The sequence below is a fragment of the Nanorana parkeri genome, unplaced genomic scaffold (assembly GCF_000935625.1).
Source record: "Nanorana parkeri isolate BGI_ZX_2015 unplaced genomic scaffold, ASM93562v1 scaffold476, whole genome shotgun sequence".
Taxonomy (NCBI): Eukaryota; Metazoa; Chordata; class Amphibia; order Anura; family Dicroglossidae; genus Nanorana; species Nanorana parkeri.
In genome coordinates this window covers 644,687-661,948 of record NW_017306744.1, presented here as the reverse complement: position 1 = coordinate 661,948, position 17,262 = coordinate 644,687, and the positions used below count along the sequence as shown (strand labels likewise).

Sequence of the window (17,262 nt, the reverse complement as noted above, 5' to 3'; positions counted from 1 at the left end):
TATACAAGCAAGAAACGTAAACATCTGTTAAGACTTACCATGTGATCTACTGAATTTTACTTTACCAGCGGGTGCAGCACAAACTCAATTTACAGAATAGTACAAATGACAAATACAAACTAATATTCAAAATCACTTTAATTGCAGGTGAATGTACTAAACCAGACGTGTTTTAGCACCCATGACAGTATGAAGTCAGGCTAGGTTGAATTATGCTAAAGCAGCAAAAGAGAATGGCTGACTCTTGATAAAAAGTACAACTCAACATCTTTAGCACATTGTGGTGAGAAAACACAAAAAGGGACAAGGCTCCTCCCTGTTCACATTTGAATGAATATTTAAGACCATCATGCTGTGATTCTAGTGAATTGTATTTCAGTGTGTCCATCTGGACTGAGAGGTAATACTATACATTTACATGAGGTTTTCCTTTAGAAAAACACACCATAGGCAAACATTTCAGGACGAACAAAGAATTGTAGACCCCAAAAGTCACTTAATCTGTTCTGCTGGCTCCTACAGAGGATTAAGATGTTCACAGAAAACCTTATGATAACAAGTACCCGCTGCAATATAGAGCACGTCATACATGTCTACTCTAATTTGTCCTCCCCTGCAGCCACACATTTATGTAAATGAGCCATCCATATCAAAATATTCAGAGCACATTATAAAAAAGCATTTATAAAGTCTGGAAAAAAGGTGAGCGCTTTCATTTTGGGCTGTTTTGTACAGTTGAAAACATATCAGGACATGTTAAACTGCAGTTTGCTTTCAATTATCTCAAGTCATAATATAGTGAATATGTGACCAATAAAACAACTGATAAGGTCATTTAACACTGGCATCAGCTGGGGGAAACTATCTATTCTGTATAATAATACTCCTAAAAAAATAGAGGAAAAAAACCCCTAAACATTGTGTTTATCTTGTTCATTCACTGAACTCATTTTCACCACTCTTCTGACATGGTCATTTCAAAATCAATACTCTGCATAAGATAAAAAGGAACCATTCATGAAATGAACAAGGGGACCAATACTGAATTTGTTACAGGACTGTAACCATTGATGTTGGTTATAGGCATACAATAACATTACATTTAAAAAATAGGCAGCAAATTGACCTCTAACAGACTATTTAAAACTGAAAAGAGTACTGACCGAGCAAAGAACAATGACTAGAATATTACAAATAAGGCCCTGGGATCTGTCATGACTGTGCTAAAAAAACGTTGTGTATGTGATGTAAAGAACATGCCTTCAGAATGACTAACGGCTAGAAAATCCCACACACATTTGTTCTTTGATTGTTTTTCACACAATTGTAAATAGTTGTATACCAACCGATGCTACGGGATCCAGGACATGCTGTATGATCTCTATACAGGTAGGTGTGGTGTAGGATAGTAGCTCTCAACTCTGGTTCTTTAGGCCTCCTAACAGTGCATGTTGTCTACAGACATGAAGGTGGGATCATTTGTATGGTCCTTTCCACTTAATAGAGCTCTACCCTTAGCTGGTAGAAGGAAACAATGAACTCTTGGTGGGCCTCTAGGATAGGGGTTAAGCATGGCTAGATTAGAGCCAACAATATGCCAGTAATGTGGAATGAATCCAACTCTTAAACACTGCAGGCATATCCCAGGACAAAAATAAAAGTGAAGAACAAAACAGTAAAACTGAAGAATAGTGTTATTGCCGTTATGAGGCATCTGAATTTATAAAGTAACGTCTATGTGGTCTCCAAAGAGTAATCAGAGTTAGGTTTGCGTCATCTTCTCTCCCAAGTTTGAAAAGTCCGTTTACAATAAATTACTTTTGTCCTTTGTATTCTGGCTGCACACTCTGAAGCCCATGAAAAGGGTGAGAAGTCTCCTGTTCTCAGGAGTGAAGGCTGAGTCAATGCTCTTCTTTAGAACTCGTCATGTCTCACCAATGCCTCCCCGAAGTCTGTAGCTTGACTGCCCACAAATAAGTCATATTTATCAACGATTTCTTCTCGTGTCAGCTTGCCATCCTGAGAAGAGAATAAATATCATTAGTGGAAGTCATTGAAATTTTACCTACAACGAATCAAGTTTTTTCATTACATTTGTTGGGTTCTTTTCTAATACAAATCTAAATTTTTAAGCAGGTCAAGTGTTAAAATCCCTTAAATTTTTACTAGAGAAAAAAAAATATTACCCAAAGATTTGGGAGGAGAAAGATAAGTCAGTCCAGTGAAAACTACATTTAAAAATGAACATCTAAAAATGAACATCTACACCCTGCTAAAATCAGTTTTAGGTAAAAATGCACATGTGTTACTCACTCCCATTGGATCAGTATTCAGATTTGAAAGTTTTGTTCTATGCACATAGGAGAATCCTTTCTAAATACTCTAGATAGGAATATAATGTGTGGCAGTAGAATATCTAAATAGTAAAACTGCTGAGCTGCTCATTGGTCACTGCAACCTATGTCAGTCTCCCAACACCACACTAGAAAGACTGGGAGCAGAGCTGCACAAGTAGTAGCTGGAGAAAACAGATCAGAGCAGCACAGGCTGTTGCGTTTGTTGTGAACTGAGTCATCATCATCATCTCTTAAAAGTACAGAAGTGCTAGTGTCGTTTGTAAGTACAATTTAATAGGGATGAACCAATACCAATTCAGATACCAGTGCAGATACTTGGCATTTTCATGAGAACTACCAGGGTTGCAGTGGTTGCAGCTGGGACCGGGCTCTGGCGCTCCACCACTGTCCTGAAATCATTAGTCTGTATTGTTTTAGGAAAAATTGTCACATGACAAACAAAAATGTATCAGTACTAGGACTCTGTTTAAACTTGTAGAGCCGACTGTCGGCTTTACAACAGAAGCGATCCTGGCGATGAGCCGGTACTAAGTGGCCCGCAGCCAGCTGACAAGTCGGGCATACGGTCACGGACCGCGTGCCCGACTTGCAGGAGCAGCTGCACGGTCTGCATCTCCGACTGATGCAGACCGCAGCTCCCCGCATGTAATGGTATGTTATATGATTACATGCAGTTACAAAAATCCCTGGATAAACAATTGTGTAACCACTAATAGTGACAGATTCCTAACTGCATATAATCCTTTCACATATGATTACATGCGGTGTGCAGGCCTGTACATGCAGCAGCTGTCACCCGATCGTTAATTTGAATGGGTGGCAGCTGCCGCTTGTAACATGTGCATACATTAACACTGGTACCGTATATAGTAGCGCCCCCCCCCCACGCGACTAAAAAATTTGTCCAGTGGCCCCCGACTAAATTGAGTTTGAGACCCGTCTTAAACACCACTTCATCTGGGAGCCATCAAATCCCAACAACTACAGATTGCAGATCAAATGCCACTACTTCTATTAGGGATGCACTGATACAGTTTTTTCGGTATGTAGTATGAGAACCGATATTTATCTTTTCAATGCAGAGCACCTATAACGGTACTTCCACTAGCAATCTAGAATGGAACCGGCTTTCCGAGCAATCAGGAAACTGGGTGGCATGTCATTACCCGCTGCCTGGATTCTTGGTTAGCCGGGAAGCCGACTCCAATCAGCATGGAGCCGGCTTCCTTGGAAGTCAGAAGGAAATCTCCCTCTGACCAGAAGTTCTGGTATAGGAGCATTTGGACGAGTATGAATACTTGACCAAATACTCAGTATCGGCACTAATACTAGTATCGGGCTCGGTGCATCCCTAACTTCCATATATTAAATAGTCTGTAAAAATCAAAAGTGCTGTTTTTGAGAACTAAAAGTCTCGCACCATCCTATACAGGAACCAGCTTCCCCTCTCGGTAGCCCAATATACATATCCTTCTCAGCGTTTACCTTGTTTTCGTCAGATTCATAAACAAGATGGCGAGCTTCAGCCTCAGCATGGTCATAGTCAGAGGGTAAGATCCAATCCTTGGTTTCCTCTTTGTCCATTTTGCCATCACGATTCTTGTCTCTAAACTCTACAAACTGTTCTCTTTCAGTCCTTACCCACTCTGGCTCATTGGCATCACCATCGTGGTTATACATATCACCTGGAAAGAGAATACAGTGAACTGCCAGGACACCTTGCAGTTAAATACTATGGATATTATTTGATTTTTACCCCCAAATTTAAAGTTAGAGGTGCACCGAAAACGAAAATGTTTAAAAAAAAAAAAAAAAAAAAGTCAGGTCGAAACTGAAAATTATTTAAAAATAAACTTAGTGACATTAAACCCTTAGATTTTTTAACATAAAACACTAGTGTAATGTGTGCCTTACTGTAATCCATGGTAGTTTCCCTTCTCTTTGATGCTCTTCCTTTTAAATTTGTATCTGTTCTCATGCTTGGAGAGAACTTCCCTTTTCAGCAGACTGCCTTGTCTCAAACGGTGTCTGTGTATACATTTCTGTAGGCTGTAACCTGAGCCAGCACTACAGGAAGAGGCCCTGAGCTGCAAAGGGAAGTTCTCTCCAAGCATGAGAAGAGATACAGATTTAAAAGGAAGAGCATCAAAGAGAAGGGAAACTACCATGGATTACAGTAAGGCACACATTACAGTATTGTTTTATGTTAAAAAATCTGAGGGTATAATGTCACTTTCATTTTATATATTTTTATTAAATATTTTTTACTTTACTGTTCGGGGCAATATTTCACTTTTAAAATAGAAAAAAAGAGATTGGGAACACCGAGTCCTCAATCTTTTTTACTGCATCCCCTGTTATAAATGAACAGGAATCCTCTATACTGAGTGTTCCTGTTCATTCATAACTTGTGGACATAGTACGTTTACTATGTACACAATCGTGAATGAACAGGAGGTGATGTACATCACTTCCCATTCATCATTGGGGACACAGGAAACATACTCTGTCCTCAATTATTTACAAACACTCAGCAATCACAGACTGCTTATAGCCGCTCTCCATCCTGACTTGATGTCATAGGAGGCTGAACGGGGCGGTGCGGGAGGAAAGCCCGGCTTCTTGCATCCCTAATTAAAGTGCGTCAGTTTTAAGTTTAATATTCAATAAGTGACTTGTTGACCACTAACCTATGTACTCGTCCAAATCAATCACTCCATCTCCATTTTTATCGATATCTTCCATTGTTTCCTGTGTATTGAGATTGAAAAAAAAAAGAAAAAACTTAAACAAAATGTTATCAACTTGCCATGTTGAACAACATGGCGACAGCACAAAGCAATGCTGTACTCCTCTTCTAGTAAGACTACATACTCACCAGCACAACAATATCCTTCATATAATCATACTCTTCAGGGTGCAGGAATGCTGTAAATTCCTCTTTTGTGGCAATCAGATCGCCATCTTTGTCAGCCATTTTAAAACGACGCTCATCCCTCACCAGCATCTGTTTGTAATTAAAACTGTTGTCAGGATCAGGATCATCTAAAAACAGGAAATGGAAGGAATAATATTGATTGCTCAATGCAAACTTAAAATGAGCTAATCATTGAATTTATAAATCAGCAGATATTAATGGCAACAATAATTACAACAGTCAAAGTTTGTGAATATAAATCAAACAAACCAAACATTTACTACTCTAAGAAATGTACCTGATTTGGTACAGCTCTCCCTACAAGATAAACTAGTAGTGCATAAACATTCCAAAGGATATTATATAATAATGTAACAAAAAAATAATGATATACATACACACAGTCCATAAACCAATCTAAAAAAAGTCTACAAATGTGTAAAGTGCTCAATTACACCACACACAAAGTGTCAAGAAGAAAATATAGATCATTTTTAAATATATTCCAAATCATGTACAAATCACTTGTTGTGTCCAAAGTGCTTACAATGTGTTTTCCCCTTCTCCTGGTACTCACATAGATTCCACTGACCACATCCAAAGATAAGCAGGTCAAATAGCACTATAATAAATGTATACAATGGGAGGAGGTAGAAAGGAGATTGCACAGCATAAAAATACCTCCTATTAAAAAGGTTAATGTAAAAAATGTCAATGAGTTTCCTCAATCTTAGACTTCATTAGCATCGCTCTTGACAAAGTCTAAGACTGAAGAAACACATTAGATGGCTGGATTTGTCATACAATTTATTTTTCTCTTTTACACCATTTACTGGATTTATATATGTGTATGCTTTAAATTAGAAACTTCAGTCACACATTTGTGGACTTTTTGAGATTGCTTTATGAAGTTTATGTTGATCATATCTTTACGTATCAATAGTGGATTTGTACAAACATTTTGTTATATGTATGTGTTATTTTACATCGTTATATTCTAGCCTTGGGAATTTTTATGCACGGTTTTATCTTGTAGAGTGCTGTATTACTATTTAGCAGTTTGTGTGTAATTCCAAGCATTCTTATGGCCAACTTCTGAAAGTGACACTAAACTCAGGAGTTAAATCTTAATACATTCAAGTATCCTAACTATTAACAAAAATGTATCTTATTTGTGTATCACTCGGCTGTAGATCCTCCAATCATCTCTGAATTGGTGCTGACACTGTCCTTCCTTCTGGAGGGTGACTACTTTTGTTCCCCATGGTTCCTGTGTGTGTTGTAAAGTAGCCACTGCTCCAAGCTCACTCCTGTGAGCTCATGTTTAGTTTACTAAATTTGTATTGACGTTATAGTCTAATCACGGGAGCAAGCTTGGAGTGGCAGCTACTTTACAACACACAGGGACCACATGGGGAACAAAAGTAGGCACTCTCCAGAAGGGACAATGTCAGCACCAATTCAGAGATGATTTGATGATCTATAGCCGAGTGATACACAAATACGACACATTTTTGTCAATAGTTAAGGTACTTGGATGTGTTAAGATTTAACTTCCTTATAACCCTAAACTAACTACCTGAATGAGATCCGCAAAATTTAAACTGTTGGTGTGACTGAAGGTTTGCCAAACATTATGGTGAATAAAACCATTTTAAGATGGCTTTTGCCGTTTTTACTATTTTAATACTTGTACATCTTTTACATCATAAGAATTTTACAAACATTTATAAGATAATCAGTACATTTTACAGAGAACTAGCATTAGTACCTAAATCTGCCTTTAGGTACTAATAAGTGTTTATTGAGCACATTTTCATACAAAACAAACACAAAAGGAATGAGAACAAACCCCATTGAAAAAATACAAAAAAACAGCAGAGACCCAGGCCTCAATCAACTTGAATATATCTCTACACAACGTGCATCAACATTATATCCGTAAACTCCATCAACACATTACATACTAGTGAATATCGGGGAAAACAAACATACGAAGGGTGAAACAAGAGGGAGAGTAGACAGACAAAACAGGCAACCCGCCGCTCCACCACATAGGTCATCACAGGAGCATGGAGACCCGGTCAAAATCATCCAGGAAAAAAGCAGCGACCCACAGGTCCCAGATAGTGGAGTAGGTGGCCATGGAGTTTTCCTGTGACGCCGTGAGTTTCTCAAAAAACATTACCTGGGCCATGATGACAAAAAACATTCTGATAGGGAGAACGGTTGTTTTCCAAGATCTCGCAATCACTTTCCTGGCTGCAGTAAGGATGTGGAGCAACAATTTAAACTGGTGGTTGTTAATTGCAAGTGGTTTTTGGTTGAAGAGAGCTATATGAGGGCTCTGTGACAAGGCGAACCCCAATACTTTTCGAATTTTGGCAAAAAACTTAGTCTAAAAGCAGGTAACCAGTGGGCATTCCCACCAAATGTGCGAAAAAGAGCCCTCTACTGAGCAACTCCTAAAACACGAGGAGGGGTAGGAAGGAATGGCTCTGGAGATCCTCTGGGGAACCAGGTCTAAATCTCTAAATCTGCCTTTTTAGCCTTACGAACAGCAGCACTTGACTCAGAAAGCCGACCCACCCCCCATCAAGTCTATCAAGGCCCTTTGGCTTTTGCACCATCTAACATAAACGGGTTGTAATGTTTAACTGCATTGTTGTGTGAAGGGAGAACCAGGCTGTACTGTCACCAATGGTGGGTCTTTTCTCTCAAAGCACCAAGGTGGTGTCAACATACAATCAACCAATGGATTGACAGCACTGGAACAAATGTTTCTTCAACTATCACACAGATGGACAATCAAGATTTATTCATCTATAACAAAAATGCCATAATATCTGTAACTCACAAATGCAACTTTTAATTGTAACGGTGTAAAAGGCCAGCTACTTTAAATTTGTAATATTAAAAAGTTTAACTGTCATGAAGTCTGAAAATCTTAGATTGTTAAAAGAAAAACCTGCAAGTTATTTGGGTCTTTCTTGAGTAACAGTGTTAAAGACAAGTGTAAGATTGCACCCATTATAAAAGGTATTTCATGGTTATCTCTTTAGCTTGTCATCCTAGGCACTGTACTCATATTCACTTCCAGCCCCCTTACCCAGGTAAGTGCCATAGGTGACATTTCTGTACTCTTCCCATGATATAAATCCATCTTGGTTCATGTCAAACTCCTGCCACTGGCGCTCGACGTTGTCGTACACATATTTTCTTTGGGTCTTCTTGATCCATGCAGTCAGCTCCCCCTCCGTCACAAACCCATCCTTATCCAAGTCTATCTTAGCTACAATGATTCTACAAAGAAAAAAATGGCACGGGTGAAGAGAAAGCAGACAAGAACACCTACCGAAAATGTAACCATAGGTGGCATTTTTATATTCCTCCCACGACACCAGGTTGTCACCATTGAGATCATGGCCCTTCCACTGGCGCTCTACGTCCTCAAAAATCCACCGCTTCTGGGCAAATTTTATCCAATCCCTTAGCTCTTCAACAGTAACAAGGCCATCCTTGTCTGCATCTATCTTACTCACAATCTTTCTGTTGGGCCATCATAGCATCCAGCAGAAAAAGGAAAAGAAAGGCAATATGTTAGAGGAGAGCCAATATCAGAAAGATTACAGTTTATTAAAAAATGGGTATTTTAAGGGGAGAAAACAATGACAGGACAGAAACAAATTGCTGATATGCAAGTTGGGTCATGTTAACATGCTTTTCATTAATCCAGGAGAATACTGTCTCTTATGAACAAATGACTTAAAATATGTTCAAAAGAATATGTTTATAGTGGAAAATAAAATACAACTTTTTTTAAAAAAAAGGTGCCTTTTGGTACATAATCAAATGTTCAACATCTTCTAACGTTGGCTACACACTATAGAATATGATGTAGAATCTTGTTTAGATCTACCATCGTCTACATAGTGCAAGGGCCAACTGATAGGATAAAGATTAAAAAGACTGTGTAGGTTTGTCCTAATATTACAGTTTTGAAAAATCTAAAAAAGGAGTTTGTACAATTAGCCAGAAATATTAGCAAACATGATATGGATGATTTCAGAAATCAGATGCACGGTGTTCATGACGGCTGAAGCCTGGGTGACAGCAAAACTGATATCATCCATATCATAAACAGCAAGCAGAGCACTAGTAAAGCTGACCATACACTGTTAGAAATTTGTTCAAAAATGGTTATCAGAGCATTTAAACTTGCCATCATAGAGTTAACTTTGTTCCAAATTTGCTTCAAATCTCATCCAGAGCTTGTACTTGAATGAAATCCCAGCCGTATTAAACAGGTTTATTTTGTGCCTAGTACATGCTCAATACAACATGTACACTTTTTACCTTATGAAAAATCACATTCACCGTTAGAATTTCATTACTTAAGGTAATTAATAAACAAAATTACATCCTGCTCCTATTTTCTTTGTCACTATGGTCAAAAATCAATTAGACCCCTCTAACAATTAGAAAACTCAAAAGAAAAATCCAAAATATTTTCTAACAAAACTTTACCAGTGTATGGCCAACTTAAGGCATGTTCTTGTCCGGTCATCAACCTTGTTAATTCAATCTGAACATAAGGTGAAGAAATGCATAAGCAGAGGTTACCTTCAGTGATAACCACACATCTAAACCCTCAGATTTTTTAACATAAACCAATATTGTAATGTGTGCCTTACTGTAATCCATGGTAGTTTCCCTTCTGTTTGCTGCTCTTCCTTTTAAATCCGTATCTCTTCTCATGCTGGGCAGAACTTCTATTTTGCAGCAGACTGCCTTGTCTCTGGAATGGATACACGGTGTCTGTGTGTACGTTTGCAACCTGAGCCAGCACTACAGGAAGAGGCACTCAGCTGCAAAGGGAAGTTCTCCCCCAGCATGAGAAGATATGAGGATTTAAAAGGAAGAGCAGCAAAGAGAAGGGAAACAACCATGGATTACAGTAAGGCACACATTACAGTATTGGTTTATGTTAAAAAATCTGAGGGTTTAATGTCACTTTAAATGCAAATCCCGACTTTCCCAGTAAAAGCCGAGCTTGGCTCCAACCCTCTTTGTTTCTTTAATTCAATCCCCACTAGCCAACGGAAAGCCTCTGGAATTTTATGGCAAAAGTTGGAACTGGGGTATAAATTCAGCTGTGTATAATTATCTGGATATACTCATCACTCCGACATTCAGTTCTCACTGAAGGTAATCTATGCTGAAGCATTTTTTATAACTTGCTCAGTTTGAATTAAACAGGATTACTTCAAAACCTTAGCGAGCAGCAGCCATATAAAGAAAATCAAAAAGATTTAAGAACGCCCCATGATAATCTTATAGACATTGCAAACTATTAATTTCTATGGTGAACTGCTTTCCAGGTTGATTGGAATATGGCTCCCCCATGGGAATGAATGGAGCCACAGTGCATTTACGCACCAAGGTGATAAGCCAACGGGGATGTTTTCGGAAGAAAGGCTGTGTGTTGTTGGGGACACACAGTTAAGATCACTGAAATCAGGAGGATAAGTATTCAACACAGCAGGTTGTACTCCGTGGGGTAGGGTGACCTTGTCCTTTAACACAAAACTAAAAATGGGAGACATACCCTAGCCTTTCCTTGCTCTCTTCCGGAGTCAGCTGGTCGAATGACTTGGCTTCGTCTGCTCCCAAAAATGCATCATGGTCATAATCAAAGCTCTGAGAGTCGTCATGTACTTTGTCACTGAGCTGGGTGTCATGGTGCACACGATCCTTTTTCTCAGTAGGTTTGCAGAGGGCACAGAGAGCCCAGAGGCTGAGACTCAGCAGGAGGAAATGCTTGTCCATTGCTTACTGACGTCACCTTGGTTATCAAAAACAAAGACAATTCTGAATTAAACATCACCTGGTGAAGGTCCATGAAACAAAAAATAAAACGTTTCCCTATGGGGATCTATAAAGGCTCATCTTAACCAGATGTCACTGTCAATTAACAACCTGCTGTGGTTGCTAGTCTCCTGGTGATCCCATATTTCCAATCCCATTACAGTTCATTCTCTGAAGCTATGGGAGGACTTCATATCCTAGGTGGTCTTATTTTCCTTCGCTCGCCATTACTGACCTTCCAATGTTTTCTATAACCCCAAAATATACCTGGGATTTCAGACCCTGCAACATTCCATCACAAGATCTGCTGCCAGATCATTACATCTCAAAATTATCTGAATCTTCCAGCATGAAATCGCTCTGGTGTCTGCAAAAAGACCACCATCTTCTGCCAGGAGAGATCTGCCATTATCTGCAGGTTAAACTTTACCTCAATTCCCTGAAGTGCTACACCAGAGATCACATTTAGAAAACCCCATAATCTTCTTCATTCTTCACCACCTTACGCTGCCAAATGGGTTATGCAACTGGGGAATTCACATCGAAGAGCTTTAGTACTGTTTTGGCCCGGCGAATAGTGACAGCAGTCTCTCCTCCCTGCTGGTGGCGGCTGCAGTGGTCTGTGTCCCTGCTGTCTCTGCAGATACAGGTTGGAAGAGCAGCGGGGATTGAAAGGGACACAGCCTGCTGCAGCCAGCACGGAGAAGCAGAGCGTCGGGAACTAATTGAAAAGCAACTAATCGATGATGAGAATCGTTGCCACCGATTCTCATTATCGATTATAACCGTTTTAATCGATTAGTTGTTGCAGCTCTAATATGAATAGCAATTTAAGGACAGATTGATTTATACATATGTTGTGTACTAAATAAGTAAAAATGAAGATGGCTCCTTAGCAGTTTTAAGTTCTGTAACAGATGTGAAGTTAAATTGTCTTGCAAAATAAGTGCTTAAGTTGATTTTTGGTCATGCACAAAAGGGGGGAAAAAAGCAATGTATTTTAGGTTGCAAAACAGACCTAAACATAAAATGCTAACATATTTTGACACAGAATACGCACGTGAACTGCTTAGCTGATAAAAAAAAAAAAAATGCAGCAATAAATGTCCTCTAAAAGGGATATACTCAGATTTGGACTTGATTCCACACTTGAGTGCCTCCAAACACAGAAGGAGCTTCTCTGAACACAGAAGGAAGCTCCTTCTGCTGCCCAATCAACTACGCATGGTGAATTCCCCGGCTGCAGCTGCACATAAGCAAAAGGAATGATAGAGAAATGCATCTTATTTGTGTATCACTCGGCTGTAGATCCTCAAATCATCTCTGAATTGGTGCTGACACTGTTCTTCCTTCTGGTGGGTGGCTACTTTACAACACACACAGGGACCACGGGGAACAAAAGCAGCCACCCTCCAGAAGGAAGGACAGCGTCAGCACCAATTCAGAGATGACTTGAGGATCTACAGACGACGATGAATTTTGTTAATAGTTAGGGTACTTGAATGCATTTTTAAGATTTAACTTCTGAGTTTAGTGTCACTGGAAGTTAACATTTATCCATGAACATATACAAAAAGAAGAAACCAAGCATCCAATTCTAAGGATAGGTATCCAAGAGTATCTGGATAAGCATGAACAATCCAAATGCTTTCAGCATCGCCATTGACAGAAACATGATTTTTTTTTGGAGAGAGGAAGGAAATAATATAAATGGTTCTGGCGAATGCGGTCAGCACAGCTCATCTATTGGGGCAGTAATCAGGCTCAGAACGGGTTTCCTTTTGATTTATGTGCCAAAGATTGTGTCGCTGTGAGAGTCATAGGAGGCTTCCAACACAGGGATCAAATAACTGTCATTTCATGTCTATGCTAAAGAAGCAGCTGCCCTCCAATCGGGGTGGTAGGACCAGCAGACGAGGGATAACTATAAACTCTACCCCCAAGTATGTAATATAAAAAGGAGATCAGTAAAGCCCCTCAAGTAGATTAAAAGACAAGAGGCTCAATCCGTACTGCCAACACAGCAGGATAAGGATACTTCTTCTAAAAAAGTGACAGCTATTTCCATCTAAGATTTGAAAATTATAGTCACATGACTGAATTAGAGACTCACCCTTGTGTTAAAGCTTTGTGAATTAGGTTTTAAGTCCTCAAATATATTAGAAGCCAATGGGGTTGATTTATTAAATGCGTAGAGGATGTAGACCTAGCAAAAAGTATTTTGATAGAGGGGTTAGAACCAGTGTCAGGTCTTATTGCTGTCTGTGTCCTGGTAGGAAGATTTGCACTCTGTCTTGGTCATCAACCAATGTCACTGGGAATGGAAGTGAGGGTAAGGGCTTGTTTACACCATCTGCATAACCTGATAAATGCAGCTCACTGCAAGCGCATGCATACACATACATACATATGTCAAAAAAGAGTGAAACTCTCTTCTTCAGGTCAGAAGCAATACTATATACCTTACCCCCTCTCATATATATATATATATATATATAAACTCCCCTCAGTGTCTCCTGCACACAAAAATGCATGTAAACACATCTCTGTGCACCTTATTACAGGTACTTATATAGAACTGACAATTTACCAAGCGCTCTACATAGCGCAGAGTCACATCAGTCCTGGTGCTGTCGAAAACGCCAATTTCTCGAGATCTCCTTTATTTACTTTGCAATGAGAACAACCTCTACTGGTTAGTGATTGAACCCCCACCCCTGCTACCCCTAGCTGGCTGAGCTCTATCTGGATCTATGGGGGCAGAGGCCACCATCTCTGACTGACTGGTCCCATGGGACCCAAGCACTCGGATTCCTGAGCCCCATCCAATGTGTAGCCTTTCCTCTGACATAAAGGTGCAAACACAGGCTCCTTGTTCTGTCAAACTGCGCCCTGAGGTCACCATATCAACCACTGCCAGCGTCATATAGGCTACTATGTTTCTCTTCCACATTTCCATGTATAAGGCAAGAACCGCACAGCATTTAAATCCAACACGCGTTATCCTCAATCACACACTTATATACCCGTTATAGGTTCGTAACCTCTGTGACACACAAAAAGGAAACATTTCTCCACACCGTTAGCCAGCCCGTTACCTTAGCAGCTTCCTTCTACTCCGCCCGACCTGCCTTCACACGCCGACACCGGAAGCAGCTGCACGCCTGGTGGGCGTGGCTTCCTGCCTTAGCGTCACCTCGCTCCTTAGCATTGATTAGCGGGAGACTGGACGTGGGCGGGCCTTTCTTTGCGGTTGGCTAGAGAGCGCCACGTCCACACGGGCGCGCGCGCCGCACTGGTAAGGAAGGGCCGGGGTGCGCGCTGCAGCGTGGCGGGAGATTTGTGAATCCGCCCTGCAGAGGGTGTGTGACGAGCGCGATGGGGGACGTGCTTGTAATGCAAGCCTTGCGTCTGCACTTGGGGTGTTTAGAAAGCAATAGGTGGTCTCGGGTATAGGCTATGGCTGGCAGTAAGGGCATAAAACAAATGCTGTGTTGGGATCATACAGCATATCATTTTAGAGGGTTCATGCACAAAGGCATAAGAAACAGTAAAGTGAATTCCTAAAGACTAGAGCCAATGGAATCTGGAGTAGTTGCCCGTAGTATCCAATCAGCTTCTTTCTTGAGTCAGTTTAGTTAATGCATTAAACAGCAAAAAAAGAGATAGATGGGGCTTTTAAGGTGTCAAAAAATGCAATTAGGGATAATACAACATAGTAATGACAAAATTACATAGTAAAATAACATTTATTTATTAAAAGATTCTGCCTGCACCAGTTTTTATGAATTCCCCTGAGGGAATACAGTTGAAAATAGTAGTATTCTATTGCCCGGGGGCCACTCACAGGAGAAATATAAAGGTTTGCTCTTCCAGGTTAATTTCCAGTATAATTCCATGGGGCAATTGGTGGAAACCCCGATGAGGGAAAAAACATTGTTAGATTTATTAATTGCAAGTAACACAGAGCTGATTACAGATGTGCAAGTCGGGAACAAGCTAGGAAGCAGTGACCACAGAATGATAATGTTCATGGTAAACTCAGGAAAACACAGGCATGTAAGGTAATACAAGAAGACTCAATGTTAGAAAAGCTAGCATTAATAAACTAAGAGGCCTACTATGTGACATAAATTGGGATGAAATATTCCTGAATAGGAACACAGTTGAGGAATGGGTTGGTTTCAAGGAAATCTTAAATAACAAAATTGGCCAGTGCATTCCGTTTACCACTAGATTCAGAAAAGCAAAAATTAAACGAGAGTGGTTAGAAAGCAAGGTAAAACAACACATAAGAGAGAAGGATAAGGCCTTCAAAAATATAAATCAGAGGGGACAGCATCGGCATTCAAAAACTGCAAGGTATGCAACAAAAAATGTAAAAAAGCAATCGGGGCAGCAAAAGTAAAATATGTTTAATCCATAAACTAAGGTCTATAGGTCTAGCTGAAACTGTATGTACATGTGTGGAAAACTGGCTGCAAGAACTTACCCAGAGGGTAGTGATAAATGGGTCATTCGTTAATTGGGCAGGGGCTGGGAGTGGGGTGCCCCAGGGTCCTGTTCATTTTATTCATCCACGACATAGAGATTGGACTAAGTAGCTCAATTTCGTTTTTTGCGGATGATATTAAACTCTGCAGAGCAGTAAATTCCGAACAAGAGATATTTGCACTACAACAGGACCTAAGCAAAATTGAGGAATGGGCTACAAGATGGAAAATGCGATTTAATGTTGAAAAATTTAAGGTAATGCACATGGGAGTAAAGAACATATGCACAAACTACTACTTGGGAGTGTTACTTTAGGGAAGTCAGACATAGAAAAAGTCTTGGGGTGCTCATAGATCACAGATTTGGCAATAGTAAGCAATGCCAAGCAGCAGCCAGCAAAGTTAACAATATACTGTCGTGTATTAAAGAGGAATTGTAGAAGGGATCAAAGAGTAATGCTTTCACTTTATAAATCATTGGTTCGGCCCCATCTTGAGTATGCTGTACAGTCCTGGAGGGACGTCCTGGAACTGGAGAGAGTTCAGAGAGGGCTACAAAATTAATTAAAGGGATTGAAGGCATAAGTTATGATGACGGCATTCAAAATCTAAACTTATTCACCATAGAAAAGAGGTGATTAAGAGGAGACCTTATCACCTCTTTTAGACCTTAGTTTATGCCTTAAACACTTGCCTTTTGCTAGTAAAAGCTTGTAGAGGCGGCTCTCTCCTATATTTTCTGTACAATTGTGTTTGACACCAGAAAACTTTATGCATTCTTCCACTGGCTGAAGATTCTGCAAAATCTCACACTTCCAGGAGTGCCAATATTTGATTTTCCTCCCAGCAGCCTCTGCGTCACTACAGGACAAATTGCATCAATGATTGCAGCATGGGGACTGAGAATGTGAGACTATAGCAGGGGTAGGCAAATTCCCCCCCAGCTCTCTTGCAACTACAAATCCCTCTAGGCTTTGCAAGACTCTGACAGCCACAAGAGACAGATGCATGCTGGGATTTGTAGTTTCACCGCAGCTGGACGGCTAGGTTTGCTTATCCCTACTCTACAGGTTTCCTACCATGTTTTTTCCTTCATAACAGCACTGATCAGCAGAGAAGGAGAGAATTTCATGTCTTTTTCTTGCAACAAGGCCAACAATGTTTGGAAAGTTTAAATGGCAGAATTACTTTAACCACTTCAAGACCAGGTGTTTAGACCCCCTTCCTGTCCAGGCCATTTTTCAGTATTCAGCGCTGCGATACTTTGACTGACGTTTATTCCGTCATGCAACGCTGTACTGAAATTAATTTTATACCATTTTTTGGGTACAGATAGAGCTTTATTTTGGTGGTATTTAATCACCACTACAGGTTTTATTTTTTATTATAATTAGGAAAAATTACTGAAAATTTTGAAAAAAAAAAGGTTTTTTGTAACATTATGTTAGGAAACATTTATTATTACCCAGTTTTTTGGTCAAATATAAAAGATCAGGTCACGTCGGTTAAATAGACACTAAACATGTCAAGCTTTAAAATTGCGCGCACCCGCGACATCGCAGAAAACGACGGCAACCAAAATTGGCCATAGGCGACACTTTAAACGTTTTTACCGCTCATCAGTTTA

General features: G+C 40.0%; 1 protein-coding gene across 2 annotated transcripts; it reads right to left on the bottom strand.

The window, feature by feature from the left end:
• Positions 1-1,522: 1,522 nt before the first annotated feature.
• CALU (calumenin) lies at positions 1,523-14,338 on the bottom strand. Of its 2 annotated transcripts, none has more exons than XM_018560753.1 (7): positions 14,241-14,338; positions 10,883-11,119; positions 8,384-8,577; positions 5,236-5,402; positions 5,048-5,108; positions 3,843-4,042; positions 1,523-2,019 (listed from the first exon to the last, which is right to left on the bottom strand). In XM_018560753.1, exons 2-7 carry the CDS (start codon positions 11,101-11,103, stop codon positions 1,915-1,917), a joined length of 948 nt encoding a protein of 315 aa, XP_018416255.1. In that variant the 5' UTR covers positions 11,104-11,119; positions 14,241-14,338; the 3' UTR covers positions 1,523-1,914. The 2 variants fall into 2 exon arrangements, with proteins under 2 accessions (XP_018416255.1, XP_018416253.1); XM_018560751.1 differs by lacking the exon at positions 8,384-8,577 and adding an exon at positions 8,630-8,823 and having other exon boundaries at positions 1,524-2,019.
• Between the last annotated feature and the right edge of the window lie 2,924 nt (positions 14,339-17,262).

Excerpts from the sequence above, each read along its gene's own strand:
- CALU (XM_018560753.1), bottom strand. The coding sequence starts at position 11,103 with ATGGACAAGCATTTCCTCCTGCTGAGTCTCAGCCTCTGGGCTCTCTGT. Across the intron at positions 4,043-5,047 it reads TGATTTGGACGAGTACATAG|GTGATATGTATAACCACGAT; the intron begins GTTAGTGGTCAA and ends TTCTCTTTCCAG. Across the intron at positions 2,020-3,842 it reads ATGAATCTGACGAAAACAAG|GATGGCAAGCTGACACGAGA; the intron begins GTAAACGCTGAG and ends TTCTCTTCTCAG.